Source organism: Euprymna scolopes, chromosome 33, assembly GCF_053919585.1.
Source record: "Euprymna scolopes isolate OS-2025 chromosome 33, ASM5391958v1, whole genome shotgun sequence".
NCBI classification, from domain to species: Eukaryota; Metazoa; Mollusca; class Cephalopoda; order Sepiida; family Sepiolidae; genus Euprymna; species Euprymna scolopes.
The window spans coordinates 71,378,045-71,404,552 of NC_136514.1; the positions used below are offsets into that span (position 1 = coordinate 71,378,045).

The following is a 26,508-nucleotide window of genomic DNA, read 5'->3' on the forward strand; positions in this document are numbered from 1 at the left end:
TCCCATATCAGAAAGCTAAAATCCAAATGTAACCAAAGAATCCAGTGACTAAGAGTATTAGTTCATACAAATTGGGATGCAGAAAAAAAAAAAAAAACACTACTCCAACTCTGTAGTTCCTTAGTCAGATACAAACTTAACGGATCCTTCATTTATGGTGCAGCACGCAAGTCCTACCTTAAAGAACTTGAACGTATACATCTGAGAATTGCTGTAGAGGCCTTCACTATCTCACCACTGGGAAGCCTATTCATAGAGGCTCATAAAACTCCTTTGGCGCTAATCCAAAAACTAGCAATAGAATAGTGCACCAGACTTGCTGTTTGCATAACAAACTCTGCTTTCAATCACATCGTCTTTCCACAATGCAAGAACCTCTTTGTTAAAAAAACACAAAGGCTATTAAACATTTTAGTTTATGTATTGAAAAACTTATCACTGAAACTCAAACTCTTCTCTAATGCAACATAATACTTCATCGGAAATTCCTCCCTGGTTTCTAACCCAGCTAACTGTATTAATCTAACTAGCAAACCATCCTAAGAGCAAAACAAACCCTGCCACATTTCAGGAAGAAATCCTCTTTATCTAGCAAAATTACCCAGAACATCTACACATACGGGTCCAAAATAGGTGAGAACATAGAATGTGCTGCCATCTAGAACAAAACCAAATCCCCAAAACACTTACTCAATAAAATATTCATTTATAGTGCAGAAGCCGCAGCAATTGATTTAGCCTTAGATATAAACTCAGAAAAGGAAATAAAGAAAAATGTATAATTTTCTTAGATTCTAAACCTACACTTTTATCATAAAAGATCAAGATATAAGCAATCCACTAATAAAGAGACCATTAAATAAAATAACCATATTATCAAGAAGTATTAAATAAAATATTTTTTGTTGGATACCTAGACACACTGACTTCATGGAAATGAAAAAGCTGACTCAGCAGCTAAAGAAGCAATTAAAATGAAGATTCCATACACAGGCTTTAAACAAACCATTAACTAGTACATTTTCACTAAGTGTCAGAAAGCATGGGACAACTGCCCTAATAACAAATTACACGACATATCTATTGTCAAAGAATAGCAACTGTGATAAAGGAAGTAGAGAAAGGAAAATGTAATTCTAGCCAGATTACGTATAGGTCATACGTTCATTATACACTAACTTATTAAAAATAGAAGACCCCAAATGTATACCATGTTGAAAACTTGTGCCCATTAAACACATACTAATTGAATATAAAGACTTTGAATCACTAAGATCCCAGTTCTTCTAAGTAAGCAACCTAGAAAAACTTTTCAGCGCTGTACAAATAAGGTATATTAAATATCATACAAACAATTGGACTGTTGTGGAAAATCTAAAAATAGAATAATAATCAGCCCCATTCTACAAAACAAAAAGATTTCACAAACCAAAAATGCATCTACAATATTCTCATCTTTTATTTGTCTCGAAATAAATATAGCACCAGTGATCCTTAGTTCTGGCATAAAACCAAACTGCATTTCATATATGCTGATTTGAAATAAAACAAAACTTGTTTGGCCTTGAAAGTGGTTGATAAAGCTATTAAACACCAAACAACTCTCTCTTTCTATTACACTCTCTCTCTCTCTCTCTTTGTATGTTGTTTTTGTCCTCACTCTTATTTTATGTGCTTTCTATTTCACTCGCTCGCATCTCTCTGTAACTCTCAACAGTGATTAAAAACGGTTCATCAATTTTCCACCATTTAGTTTCCTTTATCTTCCCTCCTCATTGGAATAAATTGTTTTTAAATAGCTTACAAAAGAAACAATATTGTAAATTACGCTTTCAAATTTATTTACAAGTCAGTGTTGTTTCTAATCCTGTTGGATGTTTAATAGTTCAATTAATTTTTTATAGAAATGTTTGCTGTTTTAAAATATATACATTAAAACTCAATTTATTCTCATTTTGCATAACCAATTTTGCTGAATCATTTAACACTTCTCATTTATTAACAAAGAGAAGAAAATGATAATTTTGACTTTTTTTTCTTAAAATTTAACTAGCTTTAAAAACTTAAATTATTTTAATCAAAATAAATTAACTGGAACTCAATAGTTGATTAAATACATAACTATGAAATTCATTCTCTTTCAGAGAGCCACAGAATGTCCCTGAACCTGCAAGCACATGTGACAACAATGATGCCTTAGATGACGCCTCCAAAGGTGGTATCTCTTTTTCCTTTAACCGTAAAATGGGACAGAAACTCCCATCATCAGTGCCATTTGGTAAAGAAGAGGAGAAAGGTTCTAATTCTGTAGCTGTCAAATCCGATGCCATGAAAGACGAACCAAGTGTGGAGAAAGATGCAGCAGGTAATAAGGAACTTCCTTCTGCCGGGTTGTCATTCTTGAAAGTTCTAAACAAGGAACAGACATTGGAATTAGATTGGCCTGTTGAGATGATCCTTTACACAAAGACACAGCCTTCAATCACATACAGCTGCAATCCTCTGTTCTTTGATTTTAAAGAGCTATTAACAAAGGACAAGACCGGCACTTCATTGCCGAATCAGGCAAAAGTGAAATCTGATGGAAATGCTAGCACGTCAAAAACTGAACAACTAAACAATACTGATGGCAAGGAGGAAGGGAAAATCCAGTTGAATGCCAACGACTCTAAAATTGAAAAGACTTCTGTGAAGAAATCCCGGAAGAAGAAACGTAAACTGTCATCTCAGCGTCAGACTGATGACGAGACAAAAAGTAAAAAACGAAAGAAGCATAGCAGTAAAAAAAGAGAAGATGGAATTTCTGAAAAGGAAGATAAAAATGTAATTGATGCATCTAAGAGTAAAAGTCGCAAGAAGAAAAAAAAGAAGAAGAGATCCCACCACTCAACTGGAGCAGAACTGAACCAAGGTCTTGGTGATGGTGGTGGTGGTGGTGGTGATGGTGATGGCGTTAGCAAAATGAAAAGTTCGCATAAGAGTAAGCATAAAAAGCATAAATCTCGTAAATCTAAAAAGAAACGTCACAAGACAGGTGAGTTTGAGAAGGGGGATGTGCGCAGCGGGCATGAGAGTGAGGAAGATGTTGCTGCAAGTGTTGCTGTAGACGAAGAGAAGAAAACGAAGAGAATGAAGAAACCTTTTTTGCTAAAAACGGGCAAAGAGTCTTCAGGTGATGATGTTTCCAAAGTTGAAAAAGCCAAGCCAAAAGTAGCGTTGGGTGGGGCGATGGGTGAAAAGGCTGTAGTATCTGCGGCGCCTGCCAATGTTTGTGAAGAGGGAAAGAAAGATGTTGTCTGTAAGAAACGAAGTGGTAACAATCCTCCCCAAACGCTTGAATCTGTTGATGAATCAAAGAAACCAAAGAAAGAGGCAACCGGTGCTACAAAGCCAGGTTCCTGCACAGAACGAAAGCGTCCACCGGGGGAGGTGGATTCTCCTGTCGGTAGCAAAAAGAAGCAGCTGTCCTCGAAACCTGCGGGCCTGAAGAGCGAGGATACCTGGAGTAAGATGGAAACCATATTTGAGGCTCGTGCCGACCCCGAAAGCAATAAAGGCTCTTGGGATACAAGTAGTGACAGTGATGTGAGCGCTCATGAAAACAAAGCGAATGTTAAATCCAAGTCAACAACAGACAGTGGAAAGCGAAAGAAAGTAGCCACTGTGTCTCGTCCATCAGAGAAACAGGAGAGCAATGCAAACCCTGTATCAAAGATGAGTGGCTTCACTGTCAAAATTGAACCAAAAGCAGAACCTTTTCATAACAGTTCTGGAAGTGATTCTGATCATCCAGCTTCTGCAAAACAGGTTTATAAACGTAAGAAGTCATATTCTGGCGAAAGCCATCATAGCGATAGTCACTGTCGGAGCAGAGAGCGCTCTTATAGTTCATCTTACAGCGACAGAGATTCCCATTACTCTGATAAATCTAAGCGCAGACATTCACGATCACATTCTTCTAGTCGGTCGAGGTCGCGGTCACGATCTGCATCGTATGAAAGACACGGTTCTCGCCGGGGCAGGCGGTATTCATACAGCAGTTACTCTGATGAAGACTATCGATATCGTCGTGGACATTCCCGATCGCGATCTGTCAGCAGGCGCCGATCCAGAACTCGTTCCAGATCATACAGTAGGTCAAGACGATACCGTTCATACTCGAGTGAACATCACCGGTCTTATTCAAGCAGTAGTAGCCGATCCAGAAGTCGATCTGCATCAAGAGGTCGGAGTCGGTCTTATTCTTATTCACGATCACACTCCAAATCGACGTCTTATTCCAGATCCCGATCTAGGTCGAGGTCCTACCACAAATCTCACTCTCGCTCTAGATCACCGCATAAACCTTCCAAGCAGGAGTACCGACACAAGAACAGTCCTGATTGTACTAGTAGTAGTAGTAGATATTATTCAAAAAAGAATTCCAAACATGCATCTGGGGGTAAGGGAGAAAATGAAAAGGGTGGAAAATTAGACCCAGCCAAAATTCCCTTACCGATAATGCCCGGAGATGATAAAGAAGAATCTGCAGCAGAAGGGCTAGATAAAAGTAAAGAAAAGAAGTGCTCTGCAGAGATTTCCAAAACCGCAACCCCTGCTGCTGCTGTTGTTGCCACAACCCCCACTCCCATTCTCACCAAAGCTGAGGTTGTTCCAAGTCTCCATGCTGTCTCAAAAGATCTCCCTGTGGCTGTTGGTCCAGGGGAACCTGAACCTAAAAGTGGCCTGATAAACATCCCTCTCCCTCCTTTCCAAATTGTGGAGAATGCTCAGCTTGCCAAGGTTGACGGTGGCATTGATGGACAATTGCGACCCCCACCCCCTCCACCACCACACGTCCTATCCTTACCTCCTTACCCTCCTGCTGGCGATTGCCTTATGCACCACCCAATTCCAGATCTTTCACAACCTCCACCATCCACATCTCTTATGACAAATTGTCCTCCACCTCCCCCACCACCGCCACCCCCCATTCTCAATAGCAGCAATAACAACATTCCTAGTATGCCAGCTGCACGTCTTGGTGCACCTTCTCTCTATGGCCATCTCATTCCTACGCAGGATGTATCTCGCATGAATGCGCTCCCTCCACCCCCACCTCCGAAATGCGGGGTAGATCCTGCTACAAGAATGCCACTGCCTTTCACCCCAAGGTCAGTCACTCGACATGAGCAGTCCAGCAAAGAAACTGCAAGCATGTCCCAGTCGCCCATAGAAGCTTCTCTGCAAGCCACTCAGGTTGCTGTTGATACAGTAGAGAAGGAAATGACTCCACCTTTGCCGCCTCCCAAATCTCCGCCTCCTCAACCACCCCCTCCGCCTAAAAAGGAAGATGAAAAGAAAAGCTGTGAAGAGATTTCCCCCATGCAGCCCATTATCCCTCCAGAGCAGGTAGAGCAGTACAAACACCTGCAGGAGATGGCTCAGAAACATGCAATGAAGCAGCAACGACGGCAACGCCTAAAGGATACAGGACAGCCGGAAGAAAGTGATGATGACGAGTCGATGGAAATGGAAGGTCAGGTCTCCGCGCTTGTGTCCGATGAAGAGTGCGATGAGCAGCCAGGAATCCTGGCCCTTCCAGATCCCGAACCGCAGCACTTACAGCAGCAGATCTTGCTGCCCCATGCCCAACATGCTGGCAGTCCGGTCTTTACACAGCATATGGTTCCGTTCAGCCAGCAACAGTTAATCATCCCTCCAACCTCTTTACTCCAGTCGCAAGGAGCGTTCCCTATCCAGGCTAGTGGACCCATGATTGCTATTCCTCATTCTGCAGCAGCCCATCACCATCGCCACCACCACCATCATCCATTGGCCGGTCATCATGCACTTCATCATGCGTTCCATCCAGCAGCTGCTGCTGGCGTGCCGCTGGCAGCTGCTGCTGCATCGCATCATCCGTTTCATCATCAGTTGATTGCAGCAGCCCCTAGCCAACTGTTATCTCCATATTCATCACACCAGCCTATCTTGACTCAGTTACATCATCCAGGCCCAATTATTATAGGTCATCAAGTTTTGATACCAAGGTTTCCAAGAACATCTATGTAAACAAAAAAAAAACAAAAAAACTCTTATATTAAATGTACATGAATAAAATTTGAGGAATTTGAAAGATTTAAAAAATCCTATTCAACAATTAAAAAAAAAAAAGTTGTTTTTAATTGTTGAAATGCTGAATTGAAAATCTCTTCTAAGTGTGAAATGTGTCTTGGAACATTGGCTCAATTTCAAGTGATTTCTTAGAAAGTCATAAATGAAGAATCTTAACTTTCTTGGCCTCAAATGTTTTTTCTAAAATCTCCAAATTTCTATGAGACAAAATTTTCTACATAAAATTAATCATGTTAGGAAAAACTCCTCTTTCTCCAGCCCTTTCTGTTGCCAGTAAATTAGATTGAATCGTGTCATTTGTTAAAATCCTATGGATGTTTTTTGTTGGTCTTAATAATCGACATGTGTGCGCAGATCTTGATTTTGTGAGGAATTTCTTTAAAAAGAAAGTTAATTGATCAAGAAAGCTAAAAGTCCCCAATCTTGTGTATAACTATTTGTTCTTCCCAAACCGTGGTCGGTTGTGCAGTGATATTCAACCTAATACAATATTACTGCAAATGTTCAGCCGAGGACTTTTCCACCATATAAAACACGGGTAAGAGGATAGTTTCCTTTTTTCTTTTTTCCTCGTTTAGAGCCTGCCTCTTTTGTTTTTAAGTCGGTCACCCTTGCTTATCACAATTGAATTGTTCTGTGGGTCATCAGAAGAGCAATTGACCTGTTTTCCAATCACTTTGAATCCATATATCCCTTCAAATCCTTTGCCCGTTATTGGTCAACTGTATTGGAATCAACAAGCATTCAGATTATGTGAAAGGATTTTCAAATACAAGAAATTCTTGTGAGAAATGACTATGAGCCTGTTAAAAAAAAAAATAAAATAAAAAAAATAAAAAAAACAAAAAAAGAAACAGCAAAGATAGAGATGACTTTTTACTTACACATGCATTCAAGATTTTTCTTTAATATTTTTTGCCTCCCTCCAATAAATAGCTATGCAATACAAACCCATCGATTGGCTGACCCCGCATCTTTGATTTTCAACAACTTACTCTCTAACCAGATGTCGATTTTCATTATTGCAAAATGTCATTTGGTAAATCCCAAGGCTCCTTGTAACTCTCCATTCTTCAGCAGATGGGTGAGAAGACTATTTAGTCTTTGTGTGTGATCATCCTATCAGTCTAATTTGCAGGCCATTGTAGAAACTCTTACTTAGATTTATAAGTTTCTTTTTTTTTCCTTTTTTTTTACTGTTGGCATCTCCTGGTTATTTCCCTGGGGTGCCTTGCACACCTACCCCCTCCATCTGCTGTATTATCGGGTGTATATAAATCTTTATCCAGATGAAAAGCATCAGAATTCTGAAGGCAGTGCAGATATCATGAGGAATATTTATTATATTCATGAACTCTCAGGTGTCATCTCCTCCATTGCATTTCACCTTGTTCAACTTCTAAACAAACTCTAAAAAGCTGGAGAAATTGCCAAATTTGACGGCGCAATTATTTGTTTTAGCTTATTTAAAATTTTAGCAAAAATTGCTTCAAACTGGGGGAAATTATTATTTTTAATTTTTTTAAAATTTTTAACTTAATTTTTCTTTGTTTCATACTCTGTTTCAACCAGCCTACATGTTGGACTTATCAAACAGAAACCCATCTCCAGTTTCAGTTGTTGTAGGACTCAACTCCCCCACCACCCACATTTTTTTTTTCTTTTTGATGAAGGCGTTTTTTGTTTTCGACCAGTGATAGAACTGCCAAGATTGAAGGATCTAAGGAAGCTCCTCTGTGATTCTAGTCTTTCATCAATGTTTATGGACTTCTCCTTAGCAACTGACTGGCGCTACCAAATGTAATAAGACGTTTTGTCGGTTTTTATTTGTCATATGTGAAAAAGGCAAAGATAATACTAACTGTTCTTCTTCCATCTCAAATAAAACCTTTTGATTAGAAACTTTGTTTCAAGTCTTGTTCTTCCCTTCATGCACAAAAACACCAAACCAAGATGTCTGCTTAGGTTTTCTAGATATTTTTCTTTGAATATACTTTATTTAATGTAACAATAGTTTTAACTGTAAATTGCTTCTGGACTGATCATCCTCATAGTCTAAGTGCCTCTACTTATTTTACTTTACTAGTTGTAACTTCACTTTCATGTTTCAACTGCAACTATTCTTTCACTTCAAATCCTATTAACATCATATGTTTACATCAACCAATCAAATATCTACCCATATATGGGACTACAGGTGGCCTTGACACCAAACCGTGTCAATTATAATGAAGTAACCTAATGTATTTGGCAAATCACATCTACTCTTGGGAATCGTAATACTGATATCTATTAAGTTGACAAGAAAGTTCTTGCGGTTTTTAACTTTTAAATTCAGATGACCATATCTCAGCTCAAACAAAAAGTTATTGATCGAAATAAGCACTATCAGAATCAACACACTTTTGCCAATGCGTGAAAATCTTGTGTTTTGCTGGCGATAAAGTTGTTGAAGGTGTTTTTGATAACACTTATGTTTTCAAAGCATTCCTCATACAGCTGTCAATGCTTGAAAAAGTGGTAGTCGGTAGGTGAGAGGTCTGGAGAGTATGGCGGATGAGGCAGTTTTGTAGCCCAATTTGTTCAACTTGTGCACGGTCGGTTTAGTAGCGTGTAGTTAGGCATTGTTGTTGAGAACAATTGGGCCTTTTGTGTTGACTAATGCTGGGTGTTGTTGTTGAAGTTTCTGATGCATTTCATCCATTTGTTGCCAGTACTTTTCCACGATAATGGTTTCGCTTGCATTCAAAAATAATTGTAATAGATGAGACCAGTTGCAAACCCACAAATAGTAAGCATGTTTTTCTTTTGTGCAACTTTGGCTTCAGGAAGTGTTGTGAAACTACTCTAGTGTTTAACCACTGAGCTGAGTGTCGACAGTTGTAAAGAACCCACTTTTCATCGCAAGTCAAAACACAATCAAGAAACTTGTCGTTCTTGTTGCGTAAAAGAAGTGAAGATGACACTTCATAATAGCGTTTCTTTCTTTTGATTGTCATTCAATTCGTCAGGCACCCATTTATCAAGTTTTTTTGTCTTTCCAGTCTCCCTAGTGGTTGGAAATCATTGTATATATTATGTTTAATTCAAAAGCAAGTTTTTGAACAGTTGTGCTTGGATTGGCTTCAACTAAAGCTCTTAATTGATCGTTGTCAACATCTGATGGCGAACCACTATGCTCATCATCTTCCAGACTCTTGTCACCACCATGAAATTTCTTAAAGCATCATTGTGCTGTGCATTCAGGAATGATTCCTGGGTCAAAAGCTTTGTTTCAGCAGCTTTTTGGTCTAGCTTGAATTGAAATTAAAAAATTGTACAAATTTGCCTTTTTTTCTGTCTTGTATTCAACATTCTGAAAAGAAAACAATTGTTTTAAAACAACTGTAATTTAAACGATTAGATAGAGCAAAAAACCCTCTTAAAAATTATATATAAAGTTAAGGTACTATAAAGAAAACTTATTTGAAAATTCATCATTTGAAATCCAAATTAAAAATTCCACAAGAACCTTCTTGTCAATCTAATACTATTATTATACAGTTAGGTATGTTTATATATATATATAGAGAGAGAGAGAGCAATTTTTTCTTTAGATTGAATAAACTCAAATCAAGCATTATTGAAAAGAGTATAAAAAACAAAGAAATAATATCTTTATTTTTTTAAAATCGGCTCATTAGAACTGGAGTTATGACCATTCCAAGTATAAAAAAATGTGATGTTCACTGGACATTTAGGAAGTATTATTCTGATGGACATTATCATTTCCCATTATAACATTATGAAAAATACAAGATGGCGACCAGGAAATTCAAAATGGCCACCACAACATGATTCCAAGAAATGAACAAAATATGGCTTGTAGCATATCAAATCAAAGGAAATTTTCTACAGATGAAGTACATTAAACTAATTAGTATACTAATTAGCATAATTAAGTTTAATTTTAATGGCTTTAAGTAGAAGCATTATAAAAAGATTTTTTAAAAATGGGAGGTAAGGCTTTATCATCATGCAAAATATTATTCTGATGAACATTATCATTTGTCATCATTACACCGTGAAAAATCCAAGATGGTAAGTAGGAAATCCAATATGGCTACCACAACATGATTCAAAGTACAATTATAATGTTTTCAAGTACATTAAACTAATTAGTATAATTGAATTTCATTTTAACGGCTTCAAGTTACTGTGACAATTATCGGGTGAGTTTTTACCACTATATTGTATAATTTTTCATTTTTAAGTCATTGTCGAGACTTCAAGAGATATTACAGCCATTTTTTTGTTCTCATGTAACGCTCGACACTACTTGTTTTTTAACAGAATAAACATTTACAACACAAAAAATTTATCGAGGTAGGTAGAAAAGTAACTTGCCTTTGGTAAAATTTATTTGTTATATATTTGTTTTTGACCACTTTTTCATAGCTCTGTGTATTGTAAAACAAACCTAATAAAAGTTATTCTTTTAATTAACTGGATAAATGATTTATGCGTTTTAACTCATTTAAAAGCGTGGTCATTGTCAGTCATTCTTTTTCAAAGAATTTATTTTTTTAAAATATTCTTTTCCTTTTCATAATTAAAAATTTGTTTTCTAAATAATAAGAAAAAACAATGAATACTTTGTTATTAAGTTAACAAACTATTTGTTTACAGATTTTTTTGTGCACATCTCAGCACAAAAATTCTCATCTTTATATGCGGTTGTCACTACATTTATTTACTCATGTATAAAAAGGTTTTCAATTCTTTTCAAATTTTAGGACAAAAAAAAATGAAGATATTTGCTATTAAATAGTGTTCACAGTTTCTATCTTTACTTATCTTTGTATTACAAAGTGCTAAGTTTGAAATATTTTATTTGCAACTCGAAAACCAAGAACAACAAGAAAACAATGTTCATTGTTGATTATTCTTCTTTTTTTTCTTTTTTTTTAAATCTATTCTTGTCCATAATTAAAAATAGTACTACTATAGTTTATCGCCGATAATGGAGACGTCATTTTTTTTTTTGGACACCTGTTGTCAAAAAAGAGGGAACAGTATTTTAAACTATGATTGAAGCATGAAATTATATAGATATATATATATATAGATATTTGAGGGAATTAGACCTAGAGTCTAAAGAGCAGAGATTATTTTAATGTACTAGTAAATGTATTAATACTATTAAAAGAAAACAGTGCTCATTGTACTGTAGATATATAATAAGCTCGATAGGCTATTTTAATATTGAGTTAAACGATTCATAATTTTGAATTAAAAATAAGTTTAAAAAAAAAAAAAAATCAATAGATTGTCCGATCGTTTCGGAAACAATAAATAGACAATGTCTTTAACAATAATTTGCCAAAAGATTTTCTTCAAACAAAGTCATCAGCAAAAATAGAGGGGGGAGGTTAAAGACACCAAAATAAAACTAGCATTTTTTTGTAGTAAGGCAGATATTCCTGGAAATATTTTTAAAAAATTTAAAAAAAAAGTTAATAATTTTCATGTTGATAAATAAAATAGGATGGAAAAATAAGGTTAAGAGGAAATATTTTTAATATTTCTAATAAAAAATATATATATACCTTTTTTCCGCTCGCTTTTAAAGCTTGGCATTATTTCAGTCCATCTATTCTTTAGCATGTTGTCAAATGTTGTTTCCAAATGGTTGAAATAATTATGTTACTTTAAAAGAAACGCTGATAAATGTACTATTGCCAGTTTATTATTAGTTTGTTAGAGCGCTATATTTGAATTTTAAATTATAATTAATTTAGAAAGGGAAACAACTGCCATTTTTTGAAAAATGTCATTCAAATTTTAAAAAAACTATTAATCAAGGGGAGATAACTACTAATTATTTAAGAAGTAAATTATTTATTTAATGTAATGGTTAAATATAGTAAATATAATAACGTCCATAATAATAATACTATTACTCTTTGTGATAGTAATTAAATAATGATATTCATAATAGTAATTTTAATAGTTATAGTACTAATATTACTAAAAAATAATGATAATTTAAAATAAATAATAAAGTAGAGAATAATAGTAATAAAATACCAAGTAAAATAATGGTAATAATAATAGTTATTAAGTTATTAATTATAAAAGTTTAAAAAAGATTAGTAATCAGAAAATTTTTATGGTGGCTTAAACTTGTCGAATTTAAACCAACGTTTATGAATACATCACGTACGAATTTCATCTTTTAAGTTCAAGGGAATGTACTTACTGTCATTATATTTTAATATATTAAGGGCTTCATATCTACAAAGTGTGCATAATTTGTCACCTGGCATGTATGCTTTATAAGATCCTAGTATTTTCTATTTTAAATTGAAGGGAATATTTCCATCATTAAGGTGCCAAATATATTTTGATAAAGCTGTCTGGTTTTTCAAGGATAGATTTTTGAAGGAGTGCTTATGTGTGGATATTCTGTATTTTATAAGTCCAAATTATATATATATATATATATATATATATATATATATAGTACAAAACTTTATTGAAATTCAAAGACTTACATTTTTTTTTTCTTTTTTGTAACTTTTGTTATTTCATCTTGGATTTCTTCATCACAACCGTTTCGTTGATGGGATGGCAATTTCATGATTTTATGTGTTCATAAAAATTTCCTGGTCTCACCAACTCATCAGATGTTGTTTCCATTCGATGTTACAAACAAAAGTACCAAGAAATTTTTATCAACATCTTGGATGTAACATGGCATATGCTGGGCGATTCTAACTTGAATACGCTGGGTCATCTTGCCTATATAGACAGCACCACACCGACATTGAAATTTATAAACAATATTACTTGACTGCGAGATAGGCAAGACGTCCTTATGAAAAGAGGTAAAAGCACGCTTTGTACAGAAAGCAGTTCGGAGGGTTAAAACACCAAAATTCGAAGTGACAAGAAAGGAAATCTTGTCTCCAATGTGTTGGCCTTAAGGTCCAATCCAAGGTAACTTGAGGTATAATGGAAATCTAGATGGACCATATTTGGGTTGCTCAAAAGGATTCTATTTTCTTGTTGACAATTTAGTTAACCAATGTAGGCTAATATCCATTCATAATGAAAATTCGTTTAAGATATCGATTTCTGAATCGATACAAGAAAGTGAGCAAATGGCAAGTGCCTAATGGGTTAAATTTCCAATAATATTAAGCTTCATAGTTATTGGTGCAAAAGAATCCCAACTCAGGTACAGACCAGTAAAAGTAGGTTACCTGTAAACGGACATAACAGAGGAAGACCCGCATTTCGAAACTAAATCATCCAAGAAAGGAAGGGAGTTATCTTTTTCTACCTCCATCGTAAAAGAGATGGAAGGGTGCAAATCATTTAATAATTTAAAAAAAGACACAGCTTTTTTCTCTCTTAATCGACTTTTTTATTTTATGACATTCCAACCAGTGTTCATTTTTTTCTTGGGTTGTAGTACACTTTGTGATCTTTTTTTTATTTTTTTATTACATTTTCACCCCAAACAAGGCACATTGCCACTTTAATGTAGGGGGTTACTATCAGGGGAAACATCTACTGGGGTACTATGTAGGGATTAGGGCAGCGAGATGTTGGTTCACGTTGCACTTGAACTTATGCATGTCAGTACAGTTGAGGAAGCAGTGACCTGGAATGGAATTCCAAAGTCTAGCAGTTCTGGGGAAGAAACTACTGGAGTAGAAAGATCTTTTACATCTAGGGATCTCTACAGTGTGGGGGTGGGATTTTGTAGCTTGTCGGGTCTGTCGAGGGTGTTCACGTCGTGGGGGCACAAGTGCTTGCAGTTCTTCAGAGCATTCACCATTATAATACTTGTAGAACAGGCAGAGGGATGCAACGTTTCGACGATGGGACAGAGGCTGAAGTTTTGATGCCAGTTTAGGGCCTATCAGATTTGCGACTCTCTTTTGAACCCTGTCAAGGAGCGAGAGACTAGTAGCCGATGCACCAGCCCAAATATGACAGCAATACTCCATACATGGGCGAATAGTGGCCTTATAGAGGTACAGGATACTTTTGGTGTTAGTAGTTTTCTAACACGGTAGAGAGAGCCTACCTTCTTCGCAGCGGCCCTGGCAATGCCCTCGATGTAATTGTTCCAGCTCATGTTTCCTGTGAACGTTAGGCCAAGGAGCTTGAAAGACGTACTCTCAGCTAAAGAGTTGTTGGCCATTGCTATAGGTGGTAGAGAAGGTTTCTTGTAATTATTGAATGAAACCAGTTTTGTCTTGGTGGCATTGAACGTTACCATCCATTTTTGTCCCCATTCCACTACTGATTTGAGGTCATCCTCTAGTGTTTCTGCCATTACTTTAGATATATGTTCATTTGTTTTCCTGTCGTGCCTGCTATAGAGTGTAGTGTCATCAGCATATATACCCATCTCAGAGGCAATTTTGTCGGGAAGGTCATTTATGAATATCAGGAACAGCAGAGGACCAAGGATCCCTGGGGCACTCCCGCATTTATATTATATTGTTTAGACGTACGACCGTCGAGGACAACCTGGATTTTTCACTTATCTAAGAAGGATTTAATTATGTTAAGTATTCTACCAGTGATACCGTAAGATCTAATCTTCCTGAGGAGACCCTCATGCCATACCCTGTCAAAAGCCTTAGATATATCTAGAGCTACCGCTCTGCCCTCTCCCGCTTTGTCCAGTGAATGGTATATGCGTTCAGAGATTACAGTGAGGATGTCTGCCGTGGAACGGGCTTGTCTAAATCCATATTGATGGTCGGTCAGAAGTTTAGCATCTGTAAGGTGCTGGATTAGAGCATGGTTAATTAAGGTCTCAAATATTTTGGCAAAAAGTGGGAGGAGGCTAATAGGGCGATAATTTAATGGGTCAGTTCTTTCGCCAGAATTCTTGAATACTGGTACCACAGAAGCAGTTTTCCAACAGCTCGGAAAGCAAGATTCATTAAGGCATTTGTTGTAGAGTTTGGAGAGAACTGGAGCTACTTCGGCTGAGCACTTTTTTAATAGCACAGCTGGGATGAGGTCGGGTCCACATGCTTTGGAAGTGTCAAGGTTTTTTATGATAGCATGCCCCTGAGCAGGGGTGATTTCCAGATCGTCTAGCGTGACGTCTGTCCGCATAGGAAAGTCAGGTAGGGGGTGGTTTAGAGGGTCCAGTGTAGAGTTGGAGGCAAACCGACTGGCAAGCATGTTAGCCTTCTCGGTTGCTGAGCAAAGAACCTCGTGATTGTTAGTTAGTGGGGGAATTGTTGATAGCCCATTATTTACTACACTGTTGTAGATTTTCCAGAAGTCACGAGTTCCTAATTTTTGTGCTTCGATGCGTTTTTTAGTGGTTTCCGTAAATTCCCTCTTAGCTGTCGCTATTTCTTTCTTAACGTTACTTCTAGCTTCTATGTACTTTTGTCTGTTTGAACTGGACTTATGTCGGTTAAACCTGCGGAATGCATGCTGCCTTTGAGCAATGGCAGTTGCGCAAGTCAAAGTAAACCATTGGGGAGAGTGGGGCTTGCTATAGAATTTCCGCATGGGAACATGCGCTTCGATTGCAGTTTTGAACCATTCAGTGGTCTCAGTTGCACACTGTTCAGCAGGAAGAGAAAAAATATTTCCCCATGGGGCGTCGCTGATAAGATCTCTGATAGCTTCCCAGTCAGCCTTTTTATAATATCTCGTTGTTTTGAGCACTGGCTCTTCAGTTTTGGGTCTGGAGTTTAGGGCGATTTCAACCATTATTACCGCATGATCAGCGTTCCCAAGTGGGCTGTCGGCTTTCGTTACACAATCATCAGGAACTGTGGTCAAAAACAGATCTAATAGTGATGCGGGTTGGGAAAGTAACAATTTGCGATAGGGAGTGAGATACAGAGAAGCTATGAGTTGCGCTGCCTGCTGCATCTGTATAAGTAGAGAATCCAAGCCAGTTTTTGTGATGGACATTAAAGTCACCAAATACATGTACTTGGGCGCTAGTGTCGAAGGAGAGTGCTGTGTCTATGCTGTCAGATACTTTGTTTATTATGGTGCAGTCTTGGGTCGAGGGAGAGCGGTAGAGAAAGTAAAAGTAGCTAATATTGTGTTGCATGATTAGTCTAAAGCACATAAAGGCTTGATCATCCGTTTCTAGGTTTGTTTCTCTAGTCAAGGGAAGGGTATTACGAATGTAAACTCCAAGTCCGTGCATATGTCTGTCAGAGTCCTTACGGCAGAGTGGGAGATATCCAGGCATGTTAAAGTAGTTAGAGGGGATGGAGGAGTGTAGGTTAGTCTCACTTAGTGCTAAGATATCCGGGGTATTTGTTAAGAGAAATGCTTCAACATCAGCTAAATTAGTTCTAAGCCCACGGATATTTGTGAATGCAAGCCTCAAGGGAGGAGGCAAGTTGGATTTGTTTGTCCCTAAGCCTGGTTTAAGCTTATTTTTAGATTGTACTGTCATCATGTTTTTTAACGAGTTTCAGTTGGGTATGGGGAAGCCGAACAGGAGGTTATGCAGAATATCACACATGCATCACAAGTAGACCATCAGCTGACCCTCTATCAACTAGGACTGTGGCCTCAGGAAAGCCCACCGGGGATGAGTGCAGGGTCCCTTTCCATGAGCACCATGGCACTGCAAACATCCCGATATTATTCAACTGTTGATGGAGCAGCCGCTCTAAGCGCTACCAAAGAGTTAGGGCTCCTGTACTACCAGTCGGAAACAGCAGCCAGTAACTGTCAATCTGGTACCCTCAACCCATCAGAGGAAGGTCAACCCAATCTAATTGCTCAGGCATATGTGGTACTCAAGCATTCTCAAGTGCCCAGCTTTAGGGGTGGGGTGTGTCGGGAGTGGGGGAAACGGCGTTCATTGCCCTAGACAAGAAACAAGATCTACCAATGGGTGTTTCTGTCGAATCACTGTGATAGTATCTCTGCGCCTGACTAATAGGCAAAGAAGGAGTATGGAAGCTGGGCGATAGGCAGGACCTATCTACTCCTTAAGCAATTTAGGTATTGCAAACCGGTAATTTGTTTGAGTCACCAGCTCTAGGAAGGTTGTCATCCAAGACTGAAGAGGCCTCTCTCCTCTTTGGTTTAGTTTCAGAGTTTTCCTTCTAGACGGATGATCTGGAAAGATCCACTGGGTCCGTCACCACTGAGAGGGTTTGCTCCGCGCCTGGGTTCTAATCCAAGTATTTCTGCGACCCCGCATGGTTAGTTAATGTTATTGGGTTAGTTTGTAGAGGTTATATCTGCTAAATAGTTACACTCCTCAAAGTGGATTAGGGATATTGTTATTTCATTGTTAGTGGATAAAGGGGTTGAGTAGAGCTCATGCAGTGTAAGCAACTATGATTGTAAGGAGGCTTGTTAGGAGATAATGTGGTTTGAGGCTTTCACTTTTGTTTATATATATTTTTTATTATTTTTTTTCCTTTTTTATTTTTATTTATTTACTTTTTTTTTTTATTCATGTGAGCTTGGGTCTAGTATAATATTAAAGTGTGAGTAGGTGTTAAGAATTGAACTACGAGTTGTGCCAAAACTATATTTTAGATGATAGCAGGGCATGAGATGTGAGTGCAATATAGTACGGGTAAAACAGTAAGTTTTGAGTCATGTGTAATTTGGTAAATAGATATATGGGCTGGTTTTAGTAGGTGCGAATAAAGTTGGAGGTACAAGGTGAGTTTCTATTATTGAGAGAAGATGTTTTCAGCTTTCAAGTAAAAGTTATGGACATCTAGCATAGCAAGGAGCATTGGTTCAGTTTCGTATTAGCGTTGCAAAGCTATCTAAGAGGAGACAGTTATGTAATGCAGTGCGGTGTGCTTTGCTTCCGAGTACATACTTTGGCTGTTTAATACCAACTGGAATAGGAATGAACTCCAATGAATGAACTCTAGAGGGTAGAATTGACTTATGTATTTATTTACCATTCGATTATGGTTTATTTCTTTCTCATTATTTTAAAAATTTGCTATTTGAACAAATATATGTATAAATATACAGATAAATATATGTATAAATATAGAGACATGTTATGTAATATACTGAGTTGTACTGGGTTCGTGTAATTAAGTAAATTTTCATATACCAATAAGTTTTAAGCAAAAGAGAGATGACTTAAAAATTAAGCTACAAAATTATCATGTTTCATAATTGAGCATAATTATATACTGTATAAAAAAACCAGACTTCAAAAAATGAATTGATAGCAACTGAAAGTATATTTCATTTTAAGTTAAAATTGTTTCCATACCAGTCCGACAATTTCAAGCATTATGGCATTTGAAAATTTCCACAACCAGCATTTCTTCAGAATTCTTGAATAAAAACACTCTTGACAATAGAACATTGTTAAAAGGAAATTCCCTTCACGCAAAAAAAGCAAGTAAAAAAAAAAAAAATTTACCATGGAGGCATCCTCCATGAAAAAAGCCCATTCCATCATTAATATATCACATGATTTTCATATCCTTATTTAAAAACCAACACATCAGAAGTTTCCACAAAAAACCGGTAGCCATTTAACAATTTTTATATATCCCATTCATTGAATTCCTGGAGTAGATTTCTTTATTTCACAATTAATTTAAAAAAAAAAAGGTTTTTAATCTTATTTCTATATTATTTATTTATATATGTACATATATATATATATATTTATATAGATATATATATAGATATATACAGATGTATAGTTACATACATATATATATATATGTACAGATATAGATATATACAGATCTATAGTTACATACATATATATATATGTACAGATATATATATATATATATATATACAGATATATAAATACAGATAGATATATATGTACAGATCTATGTATATATAAAGACATATATGTAGAGAAATATATATATATGTACAGATATATTAAGATATATATATATATATATATATATATATAGATAGACGGATATATATATTAATATATATATATATAGATAGACAGATATATATATTAATAGATATATATATAGATAGACAGATATATATATTAATAGATATATCTATAGATAGACAGATATATATATTAATAGATATATATATAGATAGACAGATATATATATTAATAGATAGATATATATAGATAGATATATATAGATAGATATATATATTAATAGATATATAGATAGATATATTGATATATATATAAAAATATATAGATAGATATATAGGTATATATAGATATATATAGATATATATATGTATAGATAGATAGATATATTGATATAAATATAAAGATAGATATATAGGTATATATAGATATAGATAGATATATAGGTATATATAGATATATATATAGATATATAGGTATATATAGATATATATATATATATAAATATAAAGAAAGATATAGAAAGTTATATAGATATATACGTATATATAGATATATATAAATATATAGATAGATACAGATATATATAAATATATAGATAGATACAGATATATATATATATAATATATATATATATATTTATAATATATAGATATATATAATATTATATATATTATATATTGTATAATATATATATATTATATATATATATTATATATATATTATATATATATTATACATATATAGTATATTATATATATATTATATATATATTATACATATATAGTATATTATATATATATTATATATATATTATATATATATTATACATATATAGTATATTATATATATATTATATATATATTATACATATATAGTATATTATATATATATTATATATATATTATACATATATAGTATATTATATATATATTATATATATTATATATTATATATATAATATATATATATATTTTATATATTATATATATAATATACAATCTATATATAATATATATATTATATTATATATAATACATATATATAATATATTATATATATATTATATTATATATATATTTTATATATAATATATATATAATCTACAATATATATATAATATATATTATATACAGTATATATATATTATATTATATATAATAAAAATATATATAATATATTATGTATTATATATATAATACATATATATTATATATATAATACATATATATATATATCATACACATATAATATGTATAATATATTTTATATATTATATCTATATTCCATATATATATATATATAACTATATATAATATATAATACATATATTATATATATAATATATATTATATAATATATATATTATATAATATATATATTATATGTATATATCATATATATATAATGTATATATATTATAACTATATATTATATATAATACATATATTATATATATCTATTATTATATATATTATATATATAATACATATATATATTATATAATATATATATTATATGTATATATCATATAAATAATGTATATATATTATAACTATATATTATATATAATACATATATTATATATATCTATTATTATATATATTATATATATAATACATATATATATTATATAATATATATATTATATAATATATATATTATATAATATATATATATATATTATATAATATATATATTATATAATATATATATTATATATAATACATATATATTATATAATATATATATGTATTATATAATATATATATATTATATAATACATATTCTTTATATATATTATATAATATACATATATTATATATACATTATATATATTATATAATATACATATATTATATATACATTACATATATTATATATATATTATATAATATACATATATTATATATACATTACATGTATTATATATATTATATAATATATATAATATATATTATATATATAATACATATATTATATATATATTATATAATATATATATTATATATAATATAATATATATATTATATTTATATATATATATATATTATTATATAAATATTATATTTATATATATATTATATATATCTATTATATTTATATATATATTATATATATCTAATATATTTATATATATTATATATCTATTATATATATATTATATATCAATTATATTTATATATATATTATATGTCAATTATATTATATATATATATTATATATCAATTATATTTATATATATATATATTATATATCAATTATATTTATATATATTATATATCAATTATATTTATATATATTATATATCAATTATATTTATATATATTATATATCAATTATATTTATATATATTATATATCAATCATATTTATATATATATATATATATTATATATCAATTATATTTATATATATATATATTATATATCAATTATATTTATATATATATTATATATCAATTATATATATATGTATTATATATCAATTATATTTGTATATATATATTATGTATCAATTATATTTATATATATATTATATATCAATTATATTTATATATATTATATATCTATTATATTTATATATATATTATATATCTATTTTATTTATATATATATATATTATATATCTATTATATTTATATATATATATATTATATACCTATTATATTTATATATATATATTATATATCTATTATATTTATATATATATTATATATCTATTATATTTATATATATATATTATATATCTATTATATTTATATATATATATTATATATCTATTATATTTATATATATTATATATCTATTGTATTTATATATATATATATTATATATCTATTATATCTATATATATATTATATATATCTATGTTATTTATATATATATTATATATCTATTGTATTTATATATATATTTTATATCCATTATATTTATATATATATTATATACATCTTTGATAGTTGTATATATATTATATATATCTATGATATTTATATATATATATATATTTATATATATATCTATTATATATTTATATATTTTTTATATATATGTATTATATTATATATATATTATATTTATATATATTATATATAATGTATATATATGTTATATATATATTATATATAATATATATATATATATAATAGAAAAAAGTATATTATGTATATAATATATATATATATATGTATAATATGTATATACGTAATAAATATATATATATATAATATATAAAATATGTAAATATATTGTATATAATATATATATATGCATATAATATATATTATATAGATATATTATATATATAATATATACAATATATTATATATATATATAATATATATATACAATATATATAATCTATATATAATTTATTATATATATATAATATATTATATATATATATATATATAATATATATACAATATATATAAAATATATATATACAGTATATATATAATCTATATAATTTTTATATATATATATATAATATATATATATATATATATACAATATATATATAATATATATATATATATACAATATATATATAATCTATATATAATTTTTTATATATATGTATAATATTTATATATATACAATATATGTATAATATATATATATATACAATATATATATAATATATATATATACAATATATATATACAATATATATATAATTTATTATATATATAATATATTATATATATATACACAATATATAGTATATATATATACACAATATATATAATATATATATACAATATATATATAATTTATTATATATATAATATATTATATATATAACACAATATATAGTATATATATATACACAATATATATAATATATATATATATACAATATATATACAATATATATAATATATATAATAGATATATATACATTATATATATAATATGTATATATATAATAGATATATATACATTATATATATAATATGTATACATATAATAGATATATATACATTATATATATAATATGTATATATATATCTAATAGATATATATACATTATATATATAATATGTATATATATATATCTAATAGATATATATACATTATATATATAATATGTATATATATATATATATAATAGATATATATACATTATATATATAATATGTATATATTTATAATAGATACATATATATATTATTTATATAATAGATATAATATATATATAATAGATACATATATATATTATTTATATAATAGATATAATATATATATAATAGATATATATACATTATATATATAATATGTATATATATATATATATAATAGATACATATATATATTATATATATAATAGATATATAGTATATATATAATAGATATATTATATATATAATAGATATATATATTATATATATAATAGATATATATATAAAAGATATATATATTATATATATATATTATATATATAATAGATACATATATATTATATATATAATATATATAATAGATATATATATAATATATATATTATATATTATATCCATATATATATATAGATGTATAAATTTATATATACAGATGTATACATTTATATATATATACAGATGTATACATTTTATATATATATATATAGATGTATACATTTATATATATATAGATGTATACATTTATATATATATAGATGTATACATTTATATATATATATATATATATAGATGTATACATTTATATATATAGATGTATACATTTATATATATAGATGTATACATTTATATATATAGATGTATACATTTATATATATAGATGTATACATTTATATATATAGATGTATACATTTATATATATAGATGTATACATTTATATATATAAAGATGTATACATTTATATATATAAAGATCTATACATTTATATATATAAAGATGTATGCATTTATATATATAGATGTATACATTTCTATATATAGATGTATACATTTATATAGATGTGTATATATATAGATGTATACATTTATATATATATAGATATATACATTTATATATATATATATATAGATGTATATATATATGTATATATATAGATGTATATATATGTATATATATAGATGCATATATATGTATATAGATGCATATATATGTATATATATATATCGATGTATGTATATAGATATATGTATATATATAGATGTATATATGTATGTATATATATAGATGTATATATATAGATATATGTATATATATAGATGGGTATATATATATATATGTATATATATAGATGTATATATCTATATATCTATAAAAGTGAACGTGTCTGTCTGTCTGTCTGTTTGTGTGTCTGTGTATCTGTCTGTCTGTGTACATTTCCCTACGCAATAACTCTGTCAATTTTTTGTCTATAGACTCGAAATTTGAAATACCGGGTACTGAGATTTGGGGAAATCGATGTGACGGGTTTCAGCCAAAAATTTTGCTGTTAAGGGGTCAAATTTCAACGATTTGACCTTTAAGCACTCTACCAATCTCCTCCGACAATTTTGGGTCTAGACACTTGGAATTTTAGATATAGGTTCCTTGAACCTAGATCTAACTTAATAAAGTGATTTGAGACCGAAACTATGAATTTTAAGAGGTCATAATAGGGGTCAAAGTTTTAAAAAATTAACCATTTTATTTGTTTTTTTTTTTTGCACAGCATAAACCTCCGGTTAAGAGGTCAAAGTTCTACGATTTGACCTTTGAGAACTCTACCAAACTCCTCCTACAATTTGGAGTCTAAACACGTGAAATTTTATATATCGGTTCCGTTGACATGGATCTAACTTAATAACTGGATTTGAGCCCCAAACAATAAATGTTAAGAGGTTATAATAGGGGACAAAGTTAAAAAAAAAGACGTTTTTTTTATCAGCATACATGCATGCTAGTATATATATATATATATATATATAGAGAGAGAGAGAGAGAGAGACAGATATATATGGATATATAGATAGATATATATATGGATAGATAGATATATAGATAGATAGATATATATATGGATAGATAGATATATAGATAGATAGATATGGATATATATATAGATAGATATATATACATACATATATAATATATATATTATACACATATATATATAGATGTATACATTTATATATAGAGATGTATATATACGTCTATATATACATATGTATATATCTATATATAGATGCATGTATATATCTATATATAGATGCATGTATATATCTATATATAGATGCATGTATATATCTATACATAGATGCATGTACATATCTATATATAGATGCATGTATATATCTATATATAGATGCATGTATATATCTATATATAGATGCATGTATATATCTATATATAGATGCATGTATATATATATTTATCTATATATAGATGCATGTATATATCTATATATAGATGTATGTATATATATGTATGTATATATATATATATGTATGTATATATATATGTATATATATATATATGAATGTATCATATATATGGATTCATATGTATGTATATATGGATTTATATATATAGATGTATGTATATGAATGTGTATATATATGAATGTATATATATGAATGTATATATATATATTAATGTATATATATATATGAATATATATATATATATATAAAATATATATATATATATAAAATATATATATATATGAATATATATATATATATATATATATGAGTATATATATATATATATATATATATATATATATATATATATATATATATATATATATATATATGTATATGAATATATATATATATATATGAATATATATATATATATATGAATATATATATATATATATGAATATATATATATATGTATATGAATATATATATATATATGTATATGAATATATATATATATGTATATGAATATTATATATATATGAATATATATATATATATATGAATATATATATATATATATGAATATATATATTTATATATGAATATATATATGTATATAAATATATATATATATGTATATTAATATATGTATATGAATATATATATATATGAATATATATATATATGAATATATATATATATATGTATATTAATATATGTATATGAATATATATATATATATATGAATATATATATATGTATATTAATATATGTATATATATATGAATGTATATATATATATATGAATGTATATATATATAAATATATATATATGTATATTAATATATGTATATGAATATATATATATATGAATATATATATATATATATGAATGTATATATATATATATGAATGTATATATATATATATATATATATATATGAATGTATATATATATATATGTATATGAATATATATATATATGAATATATATATATGTATATTAATATATGTATATATATATATATATATGTATATATATATATGAATGTATATATATATATATGAATGTATATATATATATCTGTATATAAATGTATATATATATGTATATGAATGTATATATATATGTATATGAATGTATATATATATATATGTATATGAATGTAT

General features: G+C 29.2%; 1 protein-coding gene across 22 annotated transcripts in view; it reads left to right on the forward strand.

The window, feature by feature from the left end:
- Positions 1-8,019, forward strand: part of LOC145258289 (uncharacterized) — a 175,922-nt gene extending 167,903 nt beyond the window's left edge. For all 22 annotated transcript variants that reach the window (XM_080116320.1, XM_080116312.1, XM_080116313.1 and 19 more), the window contains one exon: positions 2,145-8,019. In XM_080116320.1, the coding sequence (XP_079972446.1) occupies positions 2,145-6,054 (3,910 nt within the window). In that variant the 3' untranslated portion in view covers positions 6,055-8,019. The remainder of the gene's footprint in view (positions 1-2,144) is intronic.
- The last annotated feature ends 18,489 nt before the right edge of the window (positions 8,020-26,508 follow it).